Source organism: Ochlerotatus camptorhynchus, unplaced genomic scaffold (genome assembly GCF_037179485.1).
Source record: "Ochlerotatus camptorhynchus isolate MF236.1 unplaced genomic scaffold, CSIRO-AGI_Acam_v1.1 ptg000130l, whole genome shotgun sequence".
NCBI lineage: Eukaryota > Metazoa > Arthropoda > Insecta > Diptera > Culicidae > Ochlerotatus > Ochlerotatus camptorhynchus.
The window spans coordinates 118,362-140,680 of record NW_027040620.1 but is presented as its reverse complement, the minus strand read 5'-3'; the positions used below and the strand labels follow the sequence as shown (position 1 = coordinate 140,680).

Genomic DNA, 22,319 nt, shown 5'->3' with positions numbered 1-22,319 from the left:
ACCTTCCCCGGGGAAATCCATTCTATTCCAGTTGGCTGATTTTCTTTGCCACGAGGTTGGTAAAATAAAAGTTCATCTTTCACTTTCGCAGGAGTTCACGTGTGTCGTTGAGTTGTTCGGTGTTCGGCTCATGTGTGTGTGTGTGTTGGACCTCATCCTTTGTCAACGGTTCACCTTGAAAGGTTTTGATCCGATTTGGCCTGGTTTATGTCTGACATGATTTTGTTTTGTACCAGTGACAGTGACTAATCGAGGGCAATAAAGTCTGGACTGAAGAAAACAAGCAGTCAGGTTTGCGTTTTTTAAATCCCTCCAAATGACCGACGTACAAAGAGAGACGTAACGAGGGGTTTTCCAAATTAGCCGTGAAAGGTGCTGAATTATTGCTAATCTAAACGAATGACTTGGTTTGGTTACTTTTCTGAGTGTGCTGTCGAGCTTATTTGAGATCAAGAGGGATCTGTGCTTGACTTCTACCCAATGCGAATGGGAAGACGTAGGGAACAAATCATCCTGGTAATGTACTTTTCCTTTTGAAGAATGGTTTATGATGATTTAATAAATAAAACTTTCAATCAAAGTGTTTTGTTACTTCATACGTAAAGTTTACGATTTTCAGAGTTGGGAGGAATTGCTATACTAACTAATATCAATATGAAGCTTAAGTGCGATAATGTATTTGCTAAATAGAGTTCTGGAGAGGATAGATTGATTTTTCCGCTAGAGTACGGCAGTGTGAAAATTGAACCGAAGTTGAAATTGAGCGAAGGGCCATTAATGCGACAGTACTAATGAAATGCGCGCTCCCTTACCTAGATAATACATTGATGAATGAGGGGGTTTGAGGTAAGTCCTCCCAACTAGGGAAATTAAACTTGCTCTCCTGGTAAATATATTTGTTTGTAATCCTTATTTTTGGGGTGGTATTAGCCTTTGCTTTCAGAACGATTTGATTTGAATAATTTTCAAAACATAATTAACGGTAGAAAAAAATCATATTTTAATCATTTTCTGCAAACAAATTGCAGTATGTTATCGAATTCATCATGAAAGCTTTACATGGTAAATGGTATTTAAAAACAGTTTAAAATGTTTACCAAAAGAGCATTTCTAGCTCAAATCGTTAAAAAAAATGTCAATTTTGTCTCGACCCCTTCTGATTTGAATGAAACATTGCTCACGTGTTCGCTGCTACTAATGGTTGCATTTTTCATTTAAATATGATTTTTTCCTCCAGAGTAACTTTTGAAAAGGGCGTATAAAAAAATGGATTATTTTTTTTTCAAAAAATCATAACTTGAAAATTATTGATCTGATCAAAATGGCATATGAGAAAAAGTTTTAGGTAGTTAAATTATCTTTGCGAAAAAAAATACACTGAAAGAAAAACTTAGTAAATTAGTATTTAAAAAACGTAAAACGATGATTATCTCAAAACACCCCCCCTTCGATCTTCATAATTTTTTTTTTCAAGAAAATTGATGGAATACCCTTAAATTTCGTGAAAAGTGTATGCTGGTAACTTCCTTAAAAAGAAATCTATAATTTTTTAAATTTTTGTTGATTTTTACAAGTTGATGAAAATGCATATTTTTTTGAAAAATAATAATTTATTTGAATTCTACGCATAATTTTCAATAACTTTGCATATAAAAACTTTTTTCCTAAGTCCAGCCGTTCTCAAGTTAATGCGAATTAAAAAAATATAATTATAACAATTTTCAACATTTTAGGCCATTTTCAAATGTTCGTTGAGATGTCTAGCAACGAGATTTTATTTCATGATTGTATATTAAAAAACAAACAATTCATTCTCAGATATGGTAGCTGTCAGACTTACCCGTTTCTATCTAGAGGCAGCGGAAGAGAAGCACGTTGATGTGGTCAAATGAAAGATTTGTTGAGATAAAAAACAGTATATATTTATTATTTTATTTTACAACTCATATTATTTGAATACATTGAATAATTTGGGTGTATCGTTTGAATTAGAGAATATTTTTACTGCAATTTGGTTGTTTGAAACTGGAATATAGCAATGATATTTTCGAGTTCCAGGAATTGGTTTCACTTTCTTAAAAATTGGATTAAATTCCGTGTCAGCCTTTTTGTATTCTTCCGTAGAAACATAACAAAATGACATTTTTGTTTGAAGATCTTCTTTACGACTATTTGCCCAGTTGTTTAGGGTTCGTTATAGGGTGCTCGTGTTGCTTAGCTATACTTGCTCTGGTTGCCATTCTCTTAAGGGTACCGCCAATCGCATCACAAGGACCTTTGCCGTGTGAAGTTGCAAAAAAATGCCATTCAATTTCTACATCTACATCTACATCTGACATAAAAATACACTTTTGGACTGTTATTTGCAACTTTAAAAATTCTAATAATTTTGAGATAAACAACTGAACTGCTACTGTGTCATGCTTTGAAATTGATTTAGGTAGAGGTTTACAACACTTGAAATTGTTATCCATCGTAAAAAAATTACTTGCTTTTTAACTTGAAACGCTAAGAGAGATGAACTGAATGGAACAGGTGAAGATCGTCCCAATATATATATATATATATATGTAGCAGAATAATTACAATGTTGACATTATACCTATCTTCATTAGGTACAATTGATTATAGCAAACTTTTTTAGGTGTGAGTGTAAGAAGCCTCCACGGGGTGCTTTTTTATGTAGTTGTGATATCGCGGGATGAGATCTTAAGGCACAATATGGTATACGTCAGAGAAGTACCTAGATAATTTACCTCAATTACAGGTTTAATAACATATTTGTTTACCTGTTTATGTTTTGAGCCTCTGTTATGACATACACAATTCTATCCAGGTAAACAACTAATAGAGGACAGAAAAAAGGCACATGAGTGGGTTTGTTGATTATTTGGGTATGTTTGAGAGTATTTACTTATAAACTTGTTTCTTTTCCGCTGCGTCTAAATAGAAACGGGTAAGTCTGACAGCTACCATATTTGAGAATGAATTGTCTGTTTTTTAATATATATTCATGGAAAAACATCTCGTTGCTGGACATCACGACTAACATTTGAAAATGGCCCAAAATGTAGAAAATTATCATAATTATTTTTTTTAAATTGCATTAACTTGAGAACGGCTGGACTTAGGAAAAAAGTTTCTTTATACAAAGTTTTTGAAAATTATGCGTAAATTCCAAATAAATTACTATTTTACTAAAAAATATGCAATTTCACCAACTTGTAAAAACCAACAAAAATTTCAAAAATTATAATTTTTTTTTTAAGAAAGTTACCAGCATACACTCTTTACCAAATATTAGGGCATTTTTTCAGTTTTCTTGAAAAAAAAAATTATGAAGATCGAAGGGGGGGTGTTTTGAGATAATCATCGTTTTACGTTTTTTAAATACTAATTTACTAAGTTTTTCTTTCAGTGTATTTTTTTCCGCAAAGATAATTTAACTACCTAAAACTTTTTCTCATATGCCATTTTGATCAGATCAACAATTTTCAAGTTATGATTTTTTGAAAAAAAAATAATCCATTTTTTTATACGCCCTTTTCAAAAGTTACTCTGGAGAAAAAAATCTAATTTAAATGAAAAATTCAACCATTAGTAGCAGCGAACACGTGAGAAATGTTTCATTCAAATCGGAAACACTCATGACCAACCGGTTTGCGTTTTGGGCTGGAAATGCTCAAAAGCTTTTGTTCCACGGTTTTTGCCAAAAGTGCAGGGTAGCCACTGATCCAAGAAAACCATGAACTAACCGGGAATCGAAAAGAACCGGGAAAAAGCGGGAAATAACTGAGAATTTTATTGAAACTTGGCCACATATTTTTATTAATAAATATGCAATGTCCGATGTTTCGAATATTTCTTCTAGGATTTTAAACCCAGTCACATTTTCTTGAAAAGTTTTCTAAGACCAGGGTAAAGATTGTAGTCGAAAAAAATGCAACACTTTCTTTTGTGTATACCTTTTTATTGCATGGGTAAATTTATTGAGTAAAACTAGTTTAGAGTGTAAAGTTTATATGTACAAAATCTCGTCACAATCTGTCAAGTGGTAATCGAGATGGCTTCCAAGCAAGAAGTGCTTCGACAAAAAAATACAGGAGCGGTCGTGGAAAATCCAGGAAAGTCCCACAGGTGGATCGTGAAATAGTTTGGAATTGACAACTCGATCGTGTCCCGTGTGGTAAAATCGTTCAAGGAGCCCCAGACGACATAGCGGCGAGCTGGCAGCGGAAGAAAAGCGAACACGACCGACCCCGTCGACGCAAGGAAGGTGAGGGATTACTTCAAGCGTAATCCAAACCTTTCGATTCAGGGACGTGGCCAAGAAGGTCAATTCTTCCGTCTGGTTCGTCCAGCAGACAATGAAGCAGCGGGCCAGACTTCATGCCGTCAAGGTAAGGAAGGCGCCCAACCGAACCGATAAACAGAATACGGTGGCCAAATCCCGCGCCAGGAAGCTGTACCGCGAGTGGTTGGTACAGCCGGAAGAAGAAGGTCGACAAATTTGCCAAGAAGTACTTAGTGTAGCAGGCAATCTGTGGGTGCGGCAAATTCAGCAAGCCGTACATAACGACCGTCACCATCATCGGCCAAATGTACATGTAAAGAAGAATGCCTCCAGAAGCGCCTGCCGTCCTTCATCCGGTCCCACGAAGGTGACGCTCTGTTTTGGCCGGATAAGGCATCTGTCATTACGTGAAACCGGTGATGGAGTGGTCCGAAGCCAACGTTTTTGTTTTTGTTTCGAAGGAGGCAAATCCACCAAACTCGCCAGAACTTCGCCCAATAGATAAATTCTGAGCGATCATTTCAAAATGTCGTTTTTCAATATCAGGATTTCCCTCAATAATCTTATGATTCTGTCCAGTCTAGTTTCCCAATAAAAGTTTATTTTTGTGCAGACTGCTTTTGGATTTTCCTCCACAATGCTCTTGAAATTTACCATACATTTATATTTGTGTTCTGGAAAATTCTCTCGAGAAATTACGTTTAATTCTCTTACAATTTGCTTAGAATATTCTTCGAAATCTCGTGGTATTGGTATTGGAATTTAGAAAGTGTTATCCCAATTTTATTTGGATTGTACCTCAGAATTCCATAGCAGTTATCCTCATAATTTTCGTGAAATGCTTCTCAAAATTCTCTTGAGGAGGATCTCTTGGAATTCTCTTGAATTTCTCCTTAGAATTGCCTTGGGAATTTCTTAAGAATCTCCTGGCACACTACTCAGAGTTTATTTGGAAATATGCTTAAAATTTCCAGCCAAATCCCCACAAACTTTTTGATATTTCTCAAACATTCTTATACATATATTCTTTTCTCTTAAAATCTTCTTGAAACTAGCTTAAGATTAGCATTTTTTTTAAACTGTTATAAGAACTGGATTATCTTGGAATTATTATTTTATTAAAAAAATTAATTATTGATTGATTTATAAATCGATGAATATTTAAGAGATTTTCAACCGTAGATTAATTATTTTGAATCCCCATCCGGATCCGCTTGGAATACTTCTTGAAATTCATTCCAATTTGATTATTCAAGTAGTAGCTGTCATCCACAACTGAAATTTTGTATACCTGCTAATCTATCTGATTTCATCGTACAGCACAACGTTTTGGCTGTATCCCATAGGAACGTATTTTTTCACTTTTTTTTATAATGGACAGAAGTAAATAAATGAGGTAGTTATGATTTCATATAATGAGAATCCAGCTCAGAACATGTGAAAAATAACATGAAAATATTATTGTGCCATCAGCGTGAAGGAATTCAAGAACAAATAAAAATAAAAATAGCTCTAAACTACCTCTCACTCATCTGGTCATATCTCAAAAACTATTTGTTCTAATCATTTGCCCTTGGAAACACATCTAGTAGTAGAGTTTTCCTAAGTGTGGTGAAAATTTGAGCCCAAAATATTGAGAAATAAAAAATCCCGCCCATGGTGAAAATAGGCCATTTTTATACAATTTTAATACCTGCCGTTACGTTACTGTAGTTACTATAACAAAAACAAAATGTGGGTAAACCTATAAGAATCTGCATATACAAACCTTCAAATTGACGTTCTAAGATCACGAATAGCTTATTTGGTTGTGGAGTAATCTCTTCTGAAAGTTGTAATTTTTAAAAATCTCGAAAATCCAGGGTTGTAGCCCAGAAGGATCCAGGCACTTAAGAGCAAAATCAAAAAAGGCATTTGTTCAGAATGCCAAAATAAGCAAACTTGAGCTGGAATGACCCATATTTTTTTTCTTTATTACCGTGATTTTTAGACGTAGACTAGTTCATCACGTTATATAGCAAATGGTCAGGCTAGATCCTGCCTCAAAAAATAGGTTTCAATTTGACATTAACGTGACGCGTAACTGGCTCTGATTACCCAACGAATGAGACAGACAACATTTTTAAAACTTAATGTAAAGTGAGGATTACATCGGGACTGTGGTGAGGACTGGGTGCGCGAACAAGGTAGAGCTCCACCGTAGTAGACAGTGCCCCTTCCGGCGGAGAAACTCCGACGGCAGAAAAAATATAAACGTGAGGAACACACGATCAGTGCAGCCTCCGACGGGCGGCTAGATTTGATTATAAAAGTGGGCGTCCTTCAGAAAGGCGATCAGCGCAGCCAACGTTGAGGGGTCATAACCAAGCAGATTACTGACGTTCTCTGGGAGTCCATGTTGTTCGCGTAGCTTCTGGAACTCCGGGCAGACACACAGCACGTGTTCCACCGAGGCGGGGATGCTGCAAATTGAACAAACCTTGCGGAAAGGTGTCCCTTGTACTTTTGGCTGTCCAGCCAGGAGCGTACGGTTTCCTTGATCTTCCTCAGGAAAGTGGTCCGCGACTGGAACCATTCCTGCTGCCAGGCTTCCATAATAGTATTCACAATCCAAAGCCTGATGTCTAGGAGGGGTACGTTCCTGGTGTAGCGGGGACGGGATGCACCAGATCCCGCCAGTCTGACCGCAGCCTCGTTTCCGTGAACACCGCAGTGTCCGGAGATCCACATAAAGACGGTTGAAGGTGGGGCGTACCGTGTAATGGCTTGTATCCAGGGGTGGCTCGGGGCTTCGGCTTCCAGCGCTTGAATGACGCTGTGTGAGTCAGACAACACGAGGATCGGTTGATCTGCCGGAGTGATGGCTGCGTCTAGAATACACTCCTCCGGTAGACTTTGACTCGTTGCAGTGTTCGGTCCTGTCACTCCGAGTCCAACTCCGGCCGCGACCACAATCCGTCCGTAAAGCGATGAACGTGCCCCGGATAAACCGACCCGAGAAGCTCTGCAACAGAACGTCTCAAAGCTACATAGTTATTTCCGGCTTGGAATCCACTCTTAATCCGTTTTTCTATTTTGAGGACGGTTGATCGCCAACTCTTCTCTCCATACCAGTGGATCCTGGCCACCGGGGGGAGGTCACGGTTGGCTGCAGTGTGGATGGCTCTGTTCCCCTCGTTGAGGAGAAAGACACTTTCGTTCCCGGATGTCTTAGCAGCGAGGGCAGCGGCTTTCGTAGCAATGGCTGCAGCAGATCGATAGCGGAAAGGGAGGATTCCGATTTCCACACATGCGGCGTCTGCAGGCGTGGAAGGGAGAAGGCCGGATACGATGCGTACGTAGGTATTGTATACCGGAGCGAGGATGAGGTTGAGCAGGTTATTTCGAGGCCGTAGAAAAGACGACTGTCGATAACAGTCCGAGCGACACGAAGGTGAATACTATGTTGATGCGGCTACGACAGTTTTCTTTCACCATCCTGAAGTGCTGGTTGAAGCTTTGGGTGCGATCCAGTACTACCCCCAGAACACGCATTATGACAGATATGGCACCGTACACTCTTCGGCGCGGAGAGCAGGAAACCAACCCGCCTACTGAGACTGCTGCTTGAGCTATGTTCCTGGTCCGCTTAGTCGTTTGTCCCGTTAAGACGATGAGTATGTCGTCGGCATAAACGATTACGTGCACGGTTTTGGGCAATCGGCTGATTATGACGGATCCCTGGGGCACACCAGTTTCCTCGGGGAACGGATCCGAGCGAGTGTTCCCGACAGTCACCTGGAAGGTACGATCAAGGAGGAAATTTCTTGTGCGATGTGATCTTCCAGACCCCAGCCGATGAGCTGCTTCATGACACCAGGTGTCCATGTCCTGTTGAACTTCTTTGAAATATCAAGGGAGACTAACTCCGCATGGTGACCTTTGTCTTGGGCTTCCTTAAGTATTTTCCCGAGGGCTGCAAAGTAAGTGGAGGAGCCGTGTCCTTGCCGGAACGCATGCTTCCGTTCATCAAGGAGGCCGTTTGACTCCAGGAACTGCCTAAGACGACGATTTACTATTCTCTCCATCACTTTTGCCGCGCAGCAAGTGAGCGCAATCTGCCTAAAGGAGGAGGCTTCTTCACTTGCTGTGTTGTTCTTTGGAATGGGTACTACCAAGCTTTGTTACCAGAGGTCCGGATACGAGTCAGTGAACCAAAGATCGTTTTTCCGTCGAGGGAGAGGTTTTTAACACAGGGTATCCAATCTCGTCCGACCCGGCAGATGTACCACTACTGCTGCCATACAACATAATCCTTAACAAACTTAGTCAAGATACATAATTTGTCAATTCATAAAAAGAAATTAATTAGTAACTAGATGGTAAGAAAAGTAGGAGAAAATACATAAGAAGAGTGCCTAATAATACCTCAATTCTAGCTTAATCCTAATTTGTAACCTACACCTAAATAAACAAAAGAAAGTTACTGCCTCGTGAGAATCTCACTCATAAAATTAAAAATTAGAGTGCTCACTCGGCTGTCGACAGAAGCAGACCACTCTCAATGTGTGTCACGCGATCGTCTGTTTACTCGGCAGCAACCATTGTGTGGTCCTCCTCATTGTTCTTCATCAGCAGTTCTTTCGGTCGATGCGTCGTTAACTTTGGAAAGGAACCGTTTCGTGATGAATGTGTGAGTACTGACCACGTTTTGCGACCATTGCTGCAATGGAAGCGCTCTGACCCCCGTTGGCGAATCTGCCATACAATGAAACCACTGGAAGCGGCTTCCGTTCTGGTGGAGGAGGCTTATTGGATAGCGCAAGATAAAATGTTTATTGTGTTGCACCTTTTGACTATAGTGTTAAGGTGTATTGTATAGTGAACAAGAATTCTCGACTCTGTAAAGTTAATTCGGTTGAGCCTTATCAAATAAATTTAAAAAAAAGTAAAAATTATTCATTTTGCCAATTTATACACCGATTAATACAGCTTAACATTAATTAGGCACCTACCAGACGAAACTACACTATTCGGCTTTAAATTTCGTTGTGCGATAGCTAGAAGAGCCATTAACAGTATGCATTATGGCGAAGATAACCTGAACTTAAGACTAACGTTCTTTGTTCATAAGAATTGTGTAATCTGCCCCTACTATCGGACAACAACTGCACTCGGAAAAGGAATGGCACCATCAAACTGTTAACAACTTCTCGATAATTCCATTCGGTAAACTCCGTTGAATCACACTGAAAAAAATCCCCACTTGTTCGAATAAGCTAAGCATGATGACTACTTTCATCAAGCATTCATTACATGCGTTTCAGTTGGAAACAAAGGGACGATGATTTCATGGAGTGTATGCATTCTCGCAACACACTTCACAATCCTCGTGCACTGTTGTTCAGCAAATTGCTGCCTTTACACGGTATGATGCGATGTGGATGTAACGTAGGAGAGCTGAGCTACACCTGCCTCACATAAAGTCAAAAAGTTCTCTAATGAATTTAATTCAAAAGTGATGTAATGGAATTTCCCTTTCTGCGTAGGGATAATTTTACCTGCTGTATAATTCTTGATCAACAATTGAAAAGGGCCTATCAGCTTTGGTAAACAAAACTTGTAATGCACTTTTCCGGTGAACCGAAGCTCGCCTATACAAACGAACAACACCATCGGGTTGGGAAAACTCTCCTGATAGGCCCTTTTCAATTGATGGTCGAGAATTAACAATGTGCCCGCCGGTTTTGCAAATGCGCATTGTGTGCGTGTGTGTGTGTATGCATCTGTCGTCAACGATCTCTGACAGACGACACCGATGCTGGGTGTCAGCACAAGGATAAGGTGTGTATCTTCTCGGTTTGTGCGACATGATATGGGCAAAGTTTCTTGCAGGGGTGGAATTGGAGGCGACGGGATCGTAACTGGCGACAAAAGTATGTAACTGTATCTTTCAAAAATGAATTAAACGTCCTGAAGGGTTAGGGGGTTCATGCCGTGCCATGTCAAAGGGTGAGAGCTAAACGGCGATAATTTGATGACGGTGTGAGATAGATAAAGTGAGAGTTACAATGAGTTGAAAGTTTGTGTAATTTATACATTCTGACGAAGACGAGTTTACTGAGTGAAGAAGAATGCATATAATTGGAAACTTTATCAAACGACTTAAGTGAATTGGGTGCAACCAATTTGCCAAACTTCACTTCGGAACAATCATTCGTATCTGATCTTGATCTTGGAATCCTGTGAGAATCTCGACGAGAAGTCTCAACCCACCCAATGCAGAATCGCATTACCCAAACTGTCTCGCTACAGGACGTTTGATTTACGACGTTTAATGACTAGACTCCATTCATTTTCTAGCAGACCAATTTTTCATCAGAAATTACGATGTCTGTCTGGTTGCACAGTAAGCCTTCTTCGTTCCCGTACATGAGCATCTTATTCAATTGTCTAGAACAGAGAGGCGCAACCAGGAATCGTGGCTTCAAACAAAAAGCTAAAATTTCCACGCTTGCATGTACCCGATGTCGCTTCATGCTGCAGTGCGCGAACACATACACACACACACACAGTGCTGTTGCTGCAATAAGGATGGGAAATGATAAACATCTCCCAGGGAGAAAGAAACCCAAGTGAAACCCACCCGGGGTGAGCGAACTTTTTCGGCCCATTCGTTGTATGAATTGAAATTATTTTTCCAGACGGAAAGCCGTGCCAAGAGCTGTCTGCTTGTTGTCCGAATGTAAATTGAGATGTAAAATTACATCGTGGAACGTCGAATGTATGTATTATCCACAAAGAGTCAAACATATCTCCAAATGACTAAATGACAATCAACGACAACGCTTTGCCAGAAACGGAAAGCAACGATGATATAATCTGCTTCCCTTTTTTTTCATGAAAAACTGCCATTTTTGGCAAGCTGCTTCACGAAGTAGCGCCGAAGATGATATTTCGTTCTAGCCATATTATAGAGAGAGTTTTTCGTGGTAGTAGTAGCAAGCGTTTTTCCTGTATCTTTCGTTGAATTATGTGTTAGGATTCTCTGAAAACCAATCACTAAGTACTCACTAAAATGTCAATGAAGGCCCTATTTATTATAATTTAGTCACTAAAGTAACTTTTCACGACCAATAATGACAGTGAATAATTGCAGACAGAGGTTATTTTACTAAGGTCAGTAATTTTTTACTGGATTTTCAGACAGCTGTAAAAGTCAATAAACCAGAAATAACCGTCACACGTAATCAAATAAATAATAAATATTTTATTTTTCATCATCAAACAATGTTAAAAGAATACAATCTATTTAAATTTTTGCAATGTTTTACAATGTTTGTTTTAATTTACTGACGTTTTCAGCTGTTTAAAATATCAGTAAAAAATTATCGAACAAGGAGGTCGTATTTTTTTGTTTAGCTTTCATCACATCTAATCACATCTTGATTTGGTAAAATAATTGTGTTAGATAAATTAATTAACCCTTCGTCTGTACCAAAAAAAAACTTACACTCCCGATCATAAGTTTAAGGACACCCCCAAAAAAACATGACAAATTTCTTATGTTCATATCTCTGTCATGTTACGTCCAATTTTCGTTCTCTTTAGATCATTTGAAAGGTATTGAATGGAACTTTCCTCGTAGGCAAATTGTTCAATATAATTTTCAAGTTTTGTGTGCTAAAAGTTCACCCAAAGTTACAATATTTTTCAAAATTTACTCTGAAGAATCGTGACTGATTTTCTCAGAATTGGGTTGGCCAAATTTTGAAATAAAAGTAGTAGTAGAACACTTATGCAATACCATTCATGCCATTCAAATAACCTTTGGAGATCGAAAATTGAACGTAAAATGAGAGATTATTGAACAAAACATATTTGCATGGTTTTTTGGGGGTGTCCTGAAACTTATGATCGGTAGTGTACGTTATCTGTACCTTGGGGTCAATTTTGACCCCAAATTCAAATTGTCATATTCTCAGTGAAGGTTCAACGGATTTTTTAAATTTCAAATGTTTTGCAAAGTAAATTTAGTGGATTTTTTAAAATGTGGACTTTTAAAATTATCTGACTTTTTTTTAAATTGCCGATCACTTGGAGGTAGAGGTCATTGTAAAAATATACACATGAAGTGATATATTTTGAAGATAGACATGTTTATATCACGAGATCCCAATCATATAGGATGTTGCTTTATTCTGCAAAGATGTTCAGAAATACAAGGTTTTTAAAACTATGGGTAGTTGATGATGACAAAATTTACTCACTAGATGGCTCTAAAACGAAAATGATCGAGTTGCTTCTTCTAAATACACACTATATAACGGTATCTACAGATTCTGATGGTTCCCGTCTTGAGGAAAGTTGTTCAGATGGACAATACCTATCGTAAGGAAAAGAGTTTAGTTCAGAACTCACTCTCCAGGCAGCGCTAGTGTGATATTCATTTTGAATTCTTTGCCGTACTATAGATAGTAGGTTCCCGTCTTGGGACAAGTTATTCAGATGGACAAGACCTATTTTATGGTAAAGAGTTTAGCTCAGCATTCACTCACCAGGCGGCGCTAGTGGGACATTAATGTTGAATTGTGTGCCCTAACCTAACATACCGTATGCGTGATAATGTTTGCACCATTAAGCAATGTCAAAATTAAAAAAATTCTCAAAAATTTCGTTTTCAAGTTTTTTGATTTATTCGAAGGGGGGATGTTTCTCAGAGTCCTAAACTATGTTAATCATCGATCGTGTTTCCACTTGCTGCAATTACGGCCTCCACACTCTTCCGGAATGCACGGCAGATTCTAATAATGTAGCCTGGATCCATTTCTCTCCAGGTACGGGTCAATGTTTGTCTGAGGCTTGCTGCACTCGGGTGGCGTTTAAGACAGGCCTTGGCCTTCATGACGCGCCATATTGAGTAATCCAGCGGATTAAGATCGGGGTTGGATGGCGGCCACATAACCTTCGCCCAGAACGGAAGATGTTCCTGCAACCACTTCTGAGTGCGGTTCGAGGTGTGGCACGGAGCTCAATCTTGTGGAAATACAACATTTGGCTTCGGACCGTACTGTTCTTTGATCCACGGAAGAACATACTTACTTAAAATCCCGATGTAGACCTCCGTGTTGACCTTGTCGTCTTCTGGAATGAACAAAGGGTCCATTTTTTTGCCATCGGAAGCCACCAATCCAAACACCATAACGCTAGCAGGATGCTTGGTCAGATACACGTTCATTTGCTCGTCGGCCACGTCTTTTACCGGAAGAGAAGTAATATACCGGTCGGTTATGGAATTTGATTCGGGATCGACGGTAAACATGCTCTCTTCGGTGAACAGGATTTCCGGATTTTTCGCTTAAGGAAGTTCAAGATTTTCTTGCATCGTTCGACTCGTAGCTGCCGGATGCGGTTGGTAATCATGTGAGTTTTTTTCCGTACCCTCGACTTCGCCCTGCAATCTTCCTTTACGATCTTTCGTACCGTAAAGTCACTGATCCCGTGTTCCTTTGCCATTTTCCTTATTCAACGCACTGATTCACCCGAATCTTCCTTTTGATAGCAGCGATAACCCTCGGAACCCGAGCTGACCTCGGACGACCTGTGGCCACCTTCGCGGATAGTTGTCCTTTCTTTACTCGGTCTAAAACCCTTTTGACGATCCACCGGGACACTCCCACGATGATTGAAATGTCTTTTTGCGACATTTGCGCGTGGGACAAATCACGAATACGCTGCCACTTCGTCATGGTGCAACTGTCAAACTAAGTAAATCATTTTTTTTATATACACAGTATGAGCTATAGTTACGTGCATGCAAAGAAAACCAAGGCATTGTATGCACAGTTGAAACGGGAACCTTATTTGTACGATGGTGCAAACATTATTACGCATACGGTATGTACTAGATATAAAGCTCTCGTCTTCGGTGAAGTTGTTCAGATGGACAAGACTTATCCTATGGTAGTGATTTTATTTCAGAATCCACACAGCAGTTGGCGCTAGTGTGACATTCATTTTGAATTAATAATTTTGTCAAGCTTCTGCATCGATCAGATGTCACTGCTGTTGTTTGCGGTGACATCTATCGGAAACTACACACAATCTGTGTTCCGTTAATTGTTCACAGAGGACACTGCAGTGCAAAACATGTCTGGTACCTCTATATATGCATTTAGATTAACATTCGAAGTCCCTCCTTTTTTTACACATTCTGGGGCCTCCCTTAGCTCAGTCGGTAAAGGCGCAGCTACAAAGCAAGACCATGCTGGAGGTGGCTGGGTTCAATTCCCGGTCCGGTCTAGGAATTTTTCGGGTTGGAAAATGTCTCGACTTCCCTGGGCATAGAAGTATGATTGGACTTGCCACACAATTATATCAATGCAAAAATGGTACAGGCATCGAAAGCTCTCAATTAATAACTGTGGAAGTGCATCTAGAACACTAAGTTGAGAGCACGCAATAAGCTAATATGCGATATGCAATTAGCTTGAAATGCGAAGAAGAAGAAGAAGAAGAAGCACACAAAATAGCTCACCCCTCACAGAATTTCCCGCCGATTTTTAAGAATGGGGTGGGGCAGAAAGTATCTTTTGTGCAGAATATGTAAAAAAGGAGGGACTTCGAATGCTAATCTTAATGCATACAATAAAGCGGTACCAGACATGTTGTGTAGTGCTAGGTACTCTATTTTGTAATCTGTGAAAGGGAAATCACAAATCGAGTGTCATCAAAATACATGGCGTGTTGAGAGATTGAGGTCGTGAGAGCAAATTTTCTCTCTCAAATTTGAATTTTTTGGCTCTCTGAGGACAAGAAGTAAAGCAGGTAAAACTGTATGGGGAAAAATCATTTTTATTTAATTGTAGCTTGTTTAACAATAATTTCCGTTTGCCCTTAATTAACATCTTGACTAGATAGAAGGTTCCTGTCTTTGACAAAGTGAACAAGAACTATTTTATGGTAAAGAGTTTAGCTCAAAATGAACTCACCAGGTGGTGCTATTGTGACATTGAATTTGCATTGTTTGCCCTAACTTAACATATGGACTAGATAGAAGGTTCCTGTCTTGGGTAAAGTTGTTCAGATGAACAAGACCTATCCTATTGTAAAGAGTTTAGTTCATAATTCACTCACCAGGCAGCGCTAGTGTGACATTCATTTTGAATTGTTTGTCCTTACTTAATATATGAGCTGGATAAAAGATTTCCGTCTTCGGCAAATTTGTTCAGATGAACAAGACCTACTTTGGTTTTTTATTACGCCGCTGCTTGGTCTTTAAAAGAATGGAAAAATTACCGGGAATTGAACCTTGCTGCTTCCAGCATGATCTTGCTTTATATCTGCGCCTTAACCGACTGTGCTACGAGATCTTCCCATGAACAAGACTTATTTTATGGTAGAGACTTCAGCTCATAATTCACTCACCAGGCGGCGCTAGTGTGAAATCCATTTTAATCATTTTCTACAACCAGTGTTTGTATCAGTACAGTACATTTGAAAATTTAACATTTTTTATCGGCACCTACCACAAACCAAAACAAACAAAACTGTAGCGTGGCATTAGTTGGAATGTTGCTGTTTCCTGAATAATTTCCGCATATATTTGAAGTTAATAGTATGGAGTCAATAAAAGCAAAAAATATGAACAAAGTGACACTCTGGCGATCCTTCAGGAGTAAACTAGAATGATTACCATATAACTGTTTTAGATGATCTTAAAAACTTGGCCGACAGTGGAAACCTTCTATCGAGGCAAGCGTCAGGTGAAACCAAAAAACTCGAAACAACGTGAAGCAACAGTGCGAACTGATGATTAAATTCTGCGCTAAACTGTTTACTATCGAATAGGTCTAGTATATCTGAACAACTTTACCGAAGACAGAAGCCTTCAATCTAGTCCAGATGTTAAGTTAAGACAAACAATTCAGTATGAATGCCACACGAGCGCCACCTGGTGAGTAAATTCTGTTTCGACCTTTTAAACAAAATAGGTCTTATCCATCTGAACAACTTTTCTGAAGACGGAAAACTTCTATCTAGTCCATCAGTAGGCAAACAATTTAAAATGAATGTCACACTAGTCTGAGATAGCCTTGGAAATTTTTTGGAAGTCGTCACCATCATTAATTGATCGTGTGTAAATTTTCACGAAAATTCAAGTAAAATTACGTAAATATCGAGTAATCAAGATCGCGAACTTTGTAAGTTTGAACTTTTTCACTGATGGCCACACCAAGCGCTCTGACTCACCAATCCATTAATGATAATTACCGCATCTGTCCTAACTCAAGTGCGTGTGATACTGAAATTGCAACTGTTTTTTTACATAAATGTAATCAACTACACCTACTACAGTCAAACCACGACGGCTGCCCACTGATAAGAGTTACCTTATCTAACCACAAATAGAAAACCGTCACTTCCATAAATGCCATCCCCCATTATTGCCGCAAGCCATTCACCCAACAAAAGCGGGTGCAATCTCTGCAGGATCCAGCCACCCCACAACACACAATGAGATGTGGCCCACCACTGCGTGAAGTATTGTGAATTTAATTAAAAACTTTAATCAAACTTGCTGCACATATCCGGTGTATATGATCCACTGTTGCTCCATGCACCCCCCCCCCTCCCTTCCCCCATTCCACCCCATATGCGGTCAATCGGTGGTAGGCACAATTCAAAATGCAAATATTTGCCAGCTGACAAAGCACTTTGCCTATAGTGCCATGAAAAGCTTAGATAGAGCTGCAGCAGTTTGAATGCGTGCTCTCGCGCTCGAACGGACCAACAACATCCGCACTGCATAATTTTATCAATTTGTATTCCAAATTAGTGGGTTGTGTGCAATCTGTTTGCTTGCACGCCAATAACGAATATGCAAACTTCTGTTTCGCAGGCAAATCAAGTGACCCGGATAGTAATTCAATTCTATGTCCGATTTTCTTTTTTTTTCCGCAGATCTTCGACGGGTTCTATCACTTCGAGCACCGGCACGTGCAGAAGCGATCCCTAAATCCTTCGGCGCATCACCAACGGCGGTTGGACGGGGATGATCGGGTACGATGGGCGAAACAGCAACGCGCCAAACGGCGCCAGAAGCGAGATTTTCGACCGCTGAAAAGCCCCTACACGATACAGCTGAACGATCCCAAGTGGCCCGAGATGTGGTACCTGGTGAGTCAAGACCGTTCCATGTCGTTTGCTATTTGGCAATCGGATGGAAGCGTTAATTGGTTTCTGTTTTGCTTCTTGTTTTTCGTTTTCTAGAATCGAGGAAATGGCCTAGACATGAATGTGATACCAGCCTGGAAGGAGGGAGTGACGGGGAAGGGCGTAGTGGTTACGATCCTGGATGATGGTCTGGAGTCCGACCATCCCGACCTGGAGCATAATTACGTAAGTAGAATTGATCGTTTTTGTTGAAGGTCTTAAGAATACGGCAACCAATACGAACTTCTACGATGTCCCATCAACTTCTTCCGATTTCCATAATTATTTTTGTCAAGTTATCTCAATTTTACCAAGATGTCAGAACGTTTATGACCACCTCCAAACTTCAGGAAAGACCTTGAGCTCTCTCTAAGAATTTTCCTAAGCATGCAGTAAAATCTCAAATCAAACCTTGAAGTTCAAAATTATCTGAACTACTACAAAGTTCGCTGCGCTTCTACAATTTCGGCAGAACTTCTACAAAGTAGCTTGAATTTTGAAAAATCCCAAATCTTTTATGAAGTTTTATGAAGTTCCTTGAATTGTTTGCTTGGCTTCTACAAAGTTTTCTGAATTCATTAAGTAGTGAAGCGAACTTAAGTTGTACTGTTCCCCGATTTTTTTAGAATTTCGTTGATTTTCTTCGACGTTCATTGAAGATCTAGAAAGTTTCTTCTATGGAATTTCCTGAACTATTTTAACTTCATTAAACTTTAACGAAGTACCCTGAAGCTAAAAGAACTTTTCTTGAGTTTCTTAAAATTAAACTGCGTCGAAGGTTCTCAATTCTACAAAGTTTTTCCGATTTTTTATAAAGCATTCTGAATTTCTTCTAAATTATATGAAGCTCTATGAAGTTTCCCGAATTTGTATTAAATTTCCTAAATGTCTACGATGTTCCCTGAACAAAATCCTTGATGTTTAAAAAAAGTCTAATAAAGGTAAAGAAAAATCCCTGAGCTTCAACGAATTCACAAAATTTAAACAATGTTTGATGAAGTTCTACAAAGTTCTTCAAACTTCAAACAAAAACATGCTAAAGTCAGTCTAGTCTAGTTTAGAACAGTCTAGAGAGTTCCCCAAATTCATTTAATTTCTTTAAAGTTCGCAAATTTTCAACAACGTTTGAAGAAATTCTACATAGTTCTCTGAACTTTATAAAACATTCTGAAGTTAGTCTAATTTAGTCTAGTCTTAATTGACACACACAACCAGTACCCGACTGTAAAACTTGCTGAAGTTAGTTCTACCAAATTCTCTGAAGTTCTATTAATTTCACTGAGTTTCTACAAAGCTTGCTGAGCTTTTACAAAAAAAAAAGTTGAACTTCTATAAAAATTGCTGCATTTCTAGAAGGTTTCCTGAACTTCTACGCAGTTCAATTAATGTCTACAAAGCTTTCGAAAGTTCTTCTATATTCGTTGCAATTCTATCAAGTCCCTTGAACTTGTCCAATGTTCCCTGTACTTTTAAGAAGTTTTTCGAGCTTCCATGAAATTTTCTGAAATCATGTCAGAGAAAATACAATATAGGGGAAATGGATGTAATGTCGGCCTAAATACTCCTAATTTGGGCCCGTACATAAATTCAGCAATAGACTAAATTTTCAATAGCGACCAAAAATATCCATTAGTACCGTTCCGTCTGTCTGTCTGTCTGTCTGTCTGTCTGTCTGTCTGTCTGTCTGTCTGTCTGTCTGTCTGTCTGTCTGTCTGTCTGTCTGTCTGTCTGTCTGTCTGTCTGTCTGTCTGTCTGTCTGTCTGTCTGTCTGTCTGTCTGTCTGTCTGTCTGTCTGTCTGTCTGTCTGTCTGTCTGTCTGTCTGTCTGTCTGTCTGTCTGTCTGTCTGTCTGTCTGTCTGTCTGTCTGTCTGTCTGTCTGTCTGTCTGTCTGTCTGTCTGTCTGTCTGTCTGTCTGTCTGTCTGTCTGTCTGTCTGTCTGTCTGTCTGTCTGTCTGTCTGTCTGTCTGTCTGTCTGTCTGTCTGTCTGTCTGTCTGTCCTGAGGGTTGATAAAACAAATTTCCGTAGACACTAGACGTTGTTATTAGTTGCAAAATATAACCTCCAAATGGGTATGTGCGTCTCTTAATAGAAGTTGCGTCTGACATAGATCCTTTGGGCGCATTGGAGCGGATTTTAATAAATTCAAGACTGGTAAAGAGTTCAGAGAAAAAGATGATTTTTTTCTGATCAATTGTAGTTCTTGTACCTCATTGTGTTCTTAACAGCCTGACTAGCTCAGAGAATAAACTAAATGAGTATTTACGATAATGGCCTTAGAGTGGCTTTATTCAGTATTTTAGGTCTTCATTGTAAATTTGTTTAGCTTGGAAAATTATCTTCTCAGTTAAGTTTTAGTATTGCAATTGCGGTGAAATTAAGCTATTGAATTTTGCAGGTGAAAGCGTTGTTTTTACGATTTCCCACCCTAGGAATCTGGCCGTGAATTAGCATTTTGTTGAGGGTATTATTCGGAATAATTTTCTTGTGGAGTCTCAAATTGTACTCAAGGGAAAAAATATAAAGGGTTTTAAACACAAGTGTTTCATATGCAAGCTGTTGGAGAACTGCGTAAATTTTTGCCCCTAGCGCTGATTGATTTTTTTATGAAGTTCAACAAAGGAAAAGTTCGCGAGTCATACGGAGTTTTGGAGAATATTTTCAACACTGCTTCTAAGGGTGAGAAAATCGCCATGCCATATCTCATATCATGAAGTTAATTGAGCAAATTTGCTGCAAACTTTAAGCGATTTAGCAAGCCTTGTTTGTAGATTGATATCGATATGGTTGCAGTTTCCATCACACATCACTATTAATCATGAATTGAACTGATTCCCTGGTGCTTACAATTTTATAATTTAGAAAAATGCGGTGCCTTCCCGTTTTTGGCAACACGCGATTTCGGTCTTTTTTGCATACTATAAAATTTATCGAACGCTTTATTCAATTTGAGATTGTACTGGCCAACTCTTCATGGTTTAGAGGTCCATGTGGTATTCCATGAAAAAATGTCCAGAAAGCACTACCCAACTAATAATTTTGGCTGCAGACTAGCTAATACAGCCAAAAATTGCCTTATGCAGCGAATTTTTGCCTGTATAGGCTGGTCTGCAGCTAGAATTGTTTTTTGGGTCGTACATATCTGAGGAAAGTAATAGCTGACGAGGTCGTTGATGCGTGTATCTCTTAGCGGAAATGAATATTCACTGTAATTATTTTTGAGAGACATTGTGTACTACCGCAAACTACTATATTAGAAATAATTTCAGTGTTTATTCACTTCCGCTAAGAGATACATCTACCGTTTCAACTTCCCCACGCGTTTCAACTTGCCCTGGTGTAGGGTAATGGATTTTAAACAACGCACTGCGTCTAAATGTATGCCTCGTTTTTCCTATGCATATATGGACATGAAAAATGTGTGTTTGGTGAAAAAGTTTACCTTTCTAGTTTCTAATAATTATTCTTTATGTTCTCTAATAGGATTTTATTGAACGTTTTTATTCAGCAATGAATTTGACTCATGGTTGGACCTAAAAATGCATCATGGTTGGAGCTATTATATAAAGTACCATTTGTATGCCTTAGAGCCCGCAGGACCGAGTATCATAAACCAATCAACAGCCGCTAAATGAAAGGTGTTATGGTCACGTATAGCACATATTTTTTGGAATCGGTTTTGTATAGATAATTTCCGCGTTTCGGTCTAGTTGAACCCAGTCCCCTTGGGATATCTCGAGGGTTGTCAAGGTGATCACTAGCACATGCTGGTAGACTCTGATGCCCTGCTTACATTATGCTGACTATTTTTTACACAGTGCTAGTACACTAGCGCTAGCAAATCCGCATAGATGTAAACACCACATTAACCGCTGACTTGCTCCTGCTTGCTGCAGGACACAATGCCACGCCATCCGAAGCGGTAATGAGCAGTGGCACGACAGCAGCGCCTTTTTATATCTTTTTAGCTTCAAACAGAACGATGTGCAACCAAATGGTACTCGATTATGATGACTGGCTTTGGGGAAAACGTTTACTTCAGAAGACATTGATAAAATTATCATTTGCACATTTTTCAAAAGTGTTTTATAGAAAATTTGAAAACTATTTAATTCAGCAGATTGGTAAAGCAATTTCCTATCGATTGGCGTATTTGGATTTTAATTTCACCTATAGACGACAAAGTTATAAACGTTCAAAACCTAACACTATTTCACCATACAAATTGTTTGATTTGCACCCCAGTATAGTCGACAAAGACGTAGTTCTACGTCAAACAACTTCGATTGGTACTTGATGTTCACTTCAAACAAAAACCCAGCCACTATGCAACTCCGACAAAATACTTCTCGATTTTTAATGATTTATGTAAAAATATCCGGTGCTTTGATTTCTTACTTTTAATGTATGGCATCCGGAGCAGATAAAGGTACTCGCGACCAAGCTCCAATTAACTAGAAAATTTGCCAATTTTACACTGCCATTTCAATGGCTAACCAATTAGTTTCTGTTGATAATAGCACCCACCTTTCTACACCGGCATCAACACGTGCCATGCGTTGGACTAGCAGATACAATATTGATCGAGTGTACGCAACTAATTGAAACATTATCGGATAATTATGTTCGAAAAATACCCTGCTTCCCTCATGTTTCGGCCAGCTCCGTGTGCGTTTATGCAACCGTAGAATAATTTCGATCATAAGCCACCATCTCACGCGTTTCTGCATCACTGCTGCCAGCGGGTATGATAAATTATTTCCAAAATAGTTTCCTCATCCAGAGCCGCGAACAGTGAGCAGTAGCTAAATTGTAAATCGGGCACTAAAATAG

General features: G+C 39.2%; 1 protein-coding gene across 1 annotated transcript in view; it reads left to right on the top strand.

Moving 5' to 3' along the window:
• Positions 1-22,319, top strand: part of Fur1 (Furin 1) — a 650,713-nt gene that overhangs the window by 535,073 nt on the left and 93,321 nt on the right. Inside the window, exons 3-4 of the mRNA XM_065220676.1 lie at positions 17,237-17,452; positions 17,546-17,674. Of these exons, the coding sequence (XP_065076748.1) occupies positions 17,237-17,452; positions 17,546-17,674 (345 nt within the window). The remainder of the gene's footprint in view (positions 1-17,236; positions 17,453-17,545; positions 17,675-22,319) is intronic.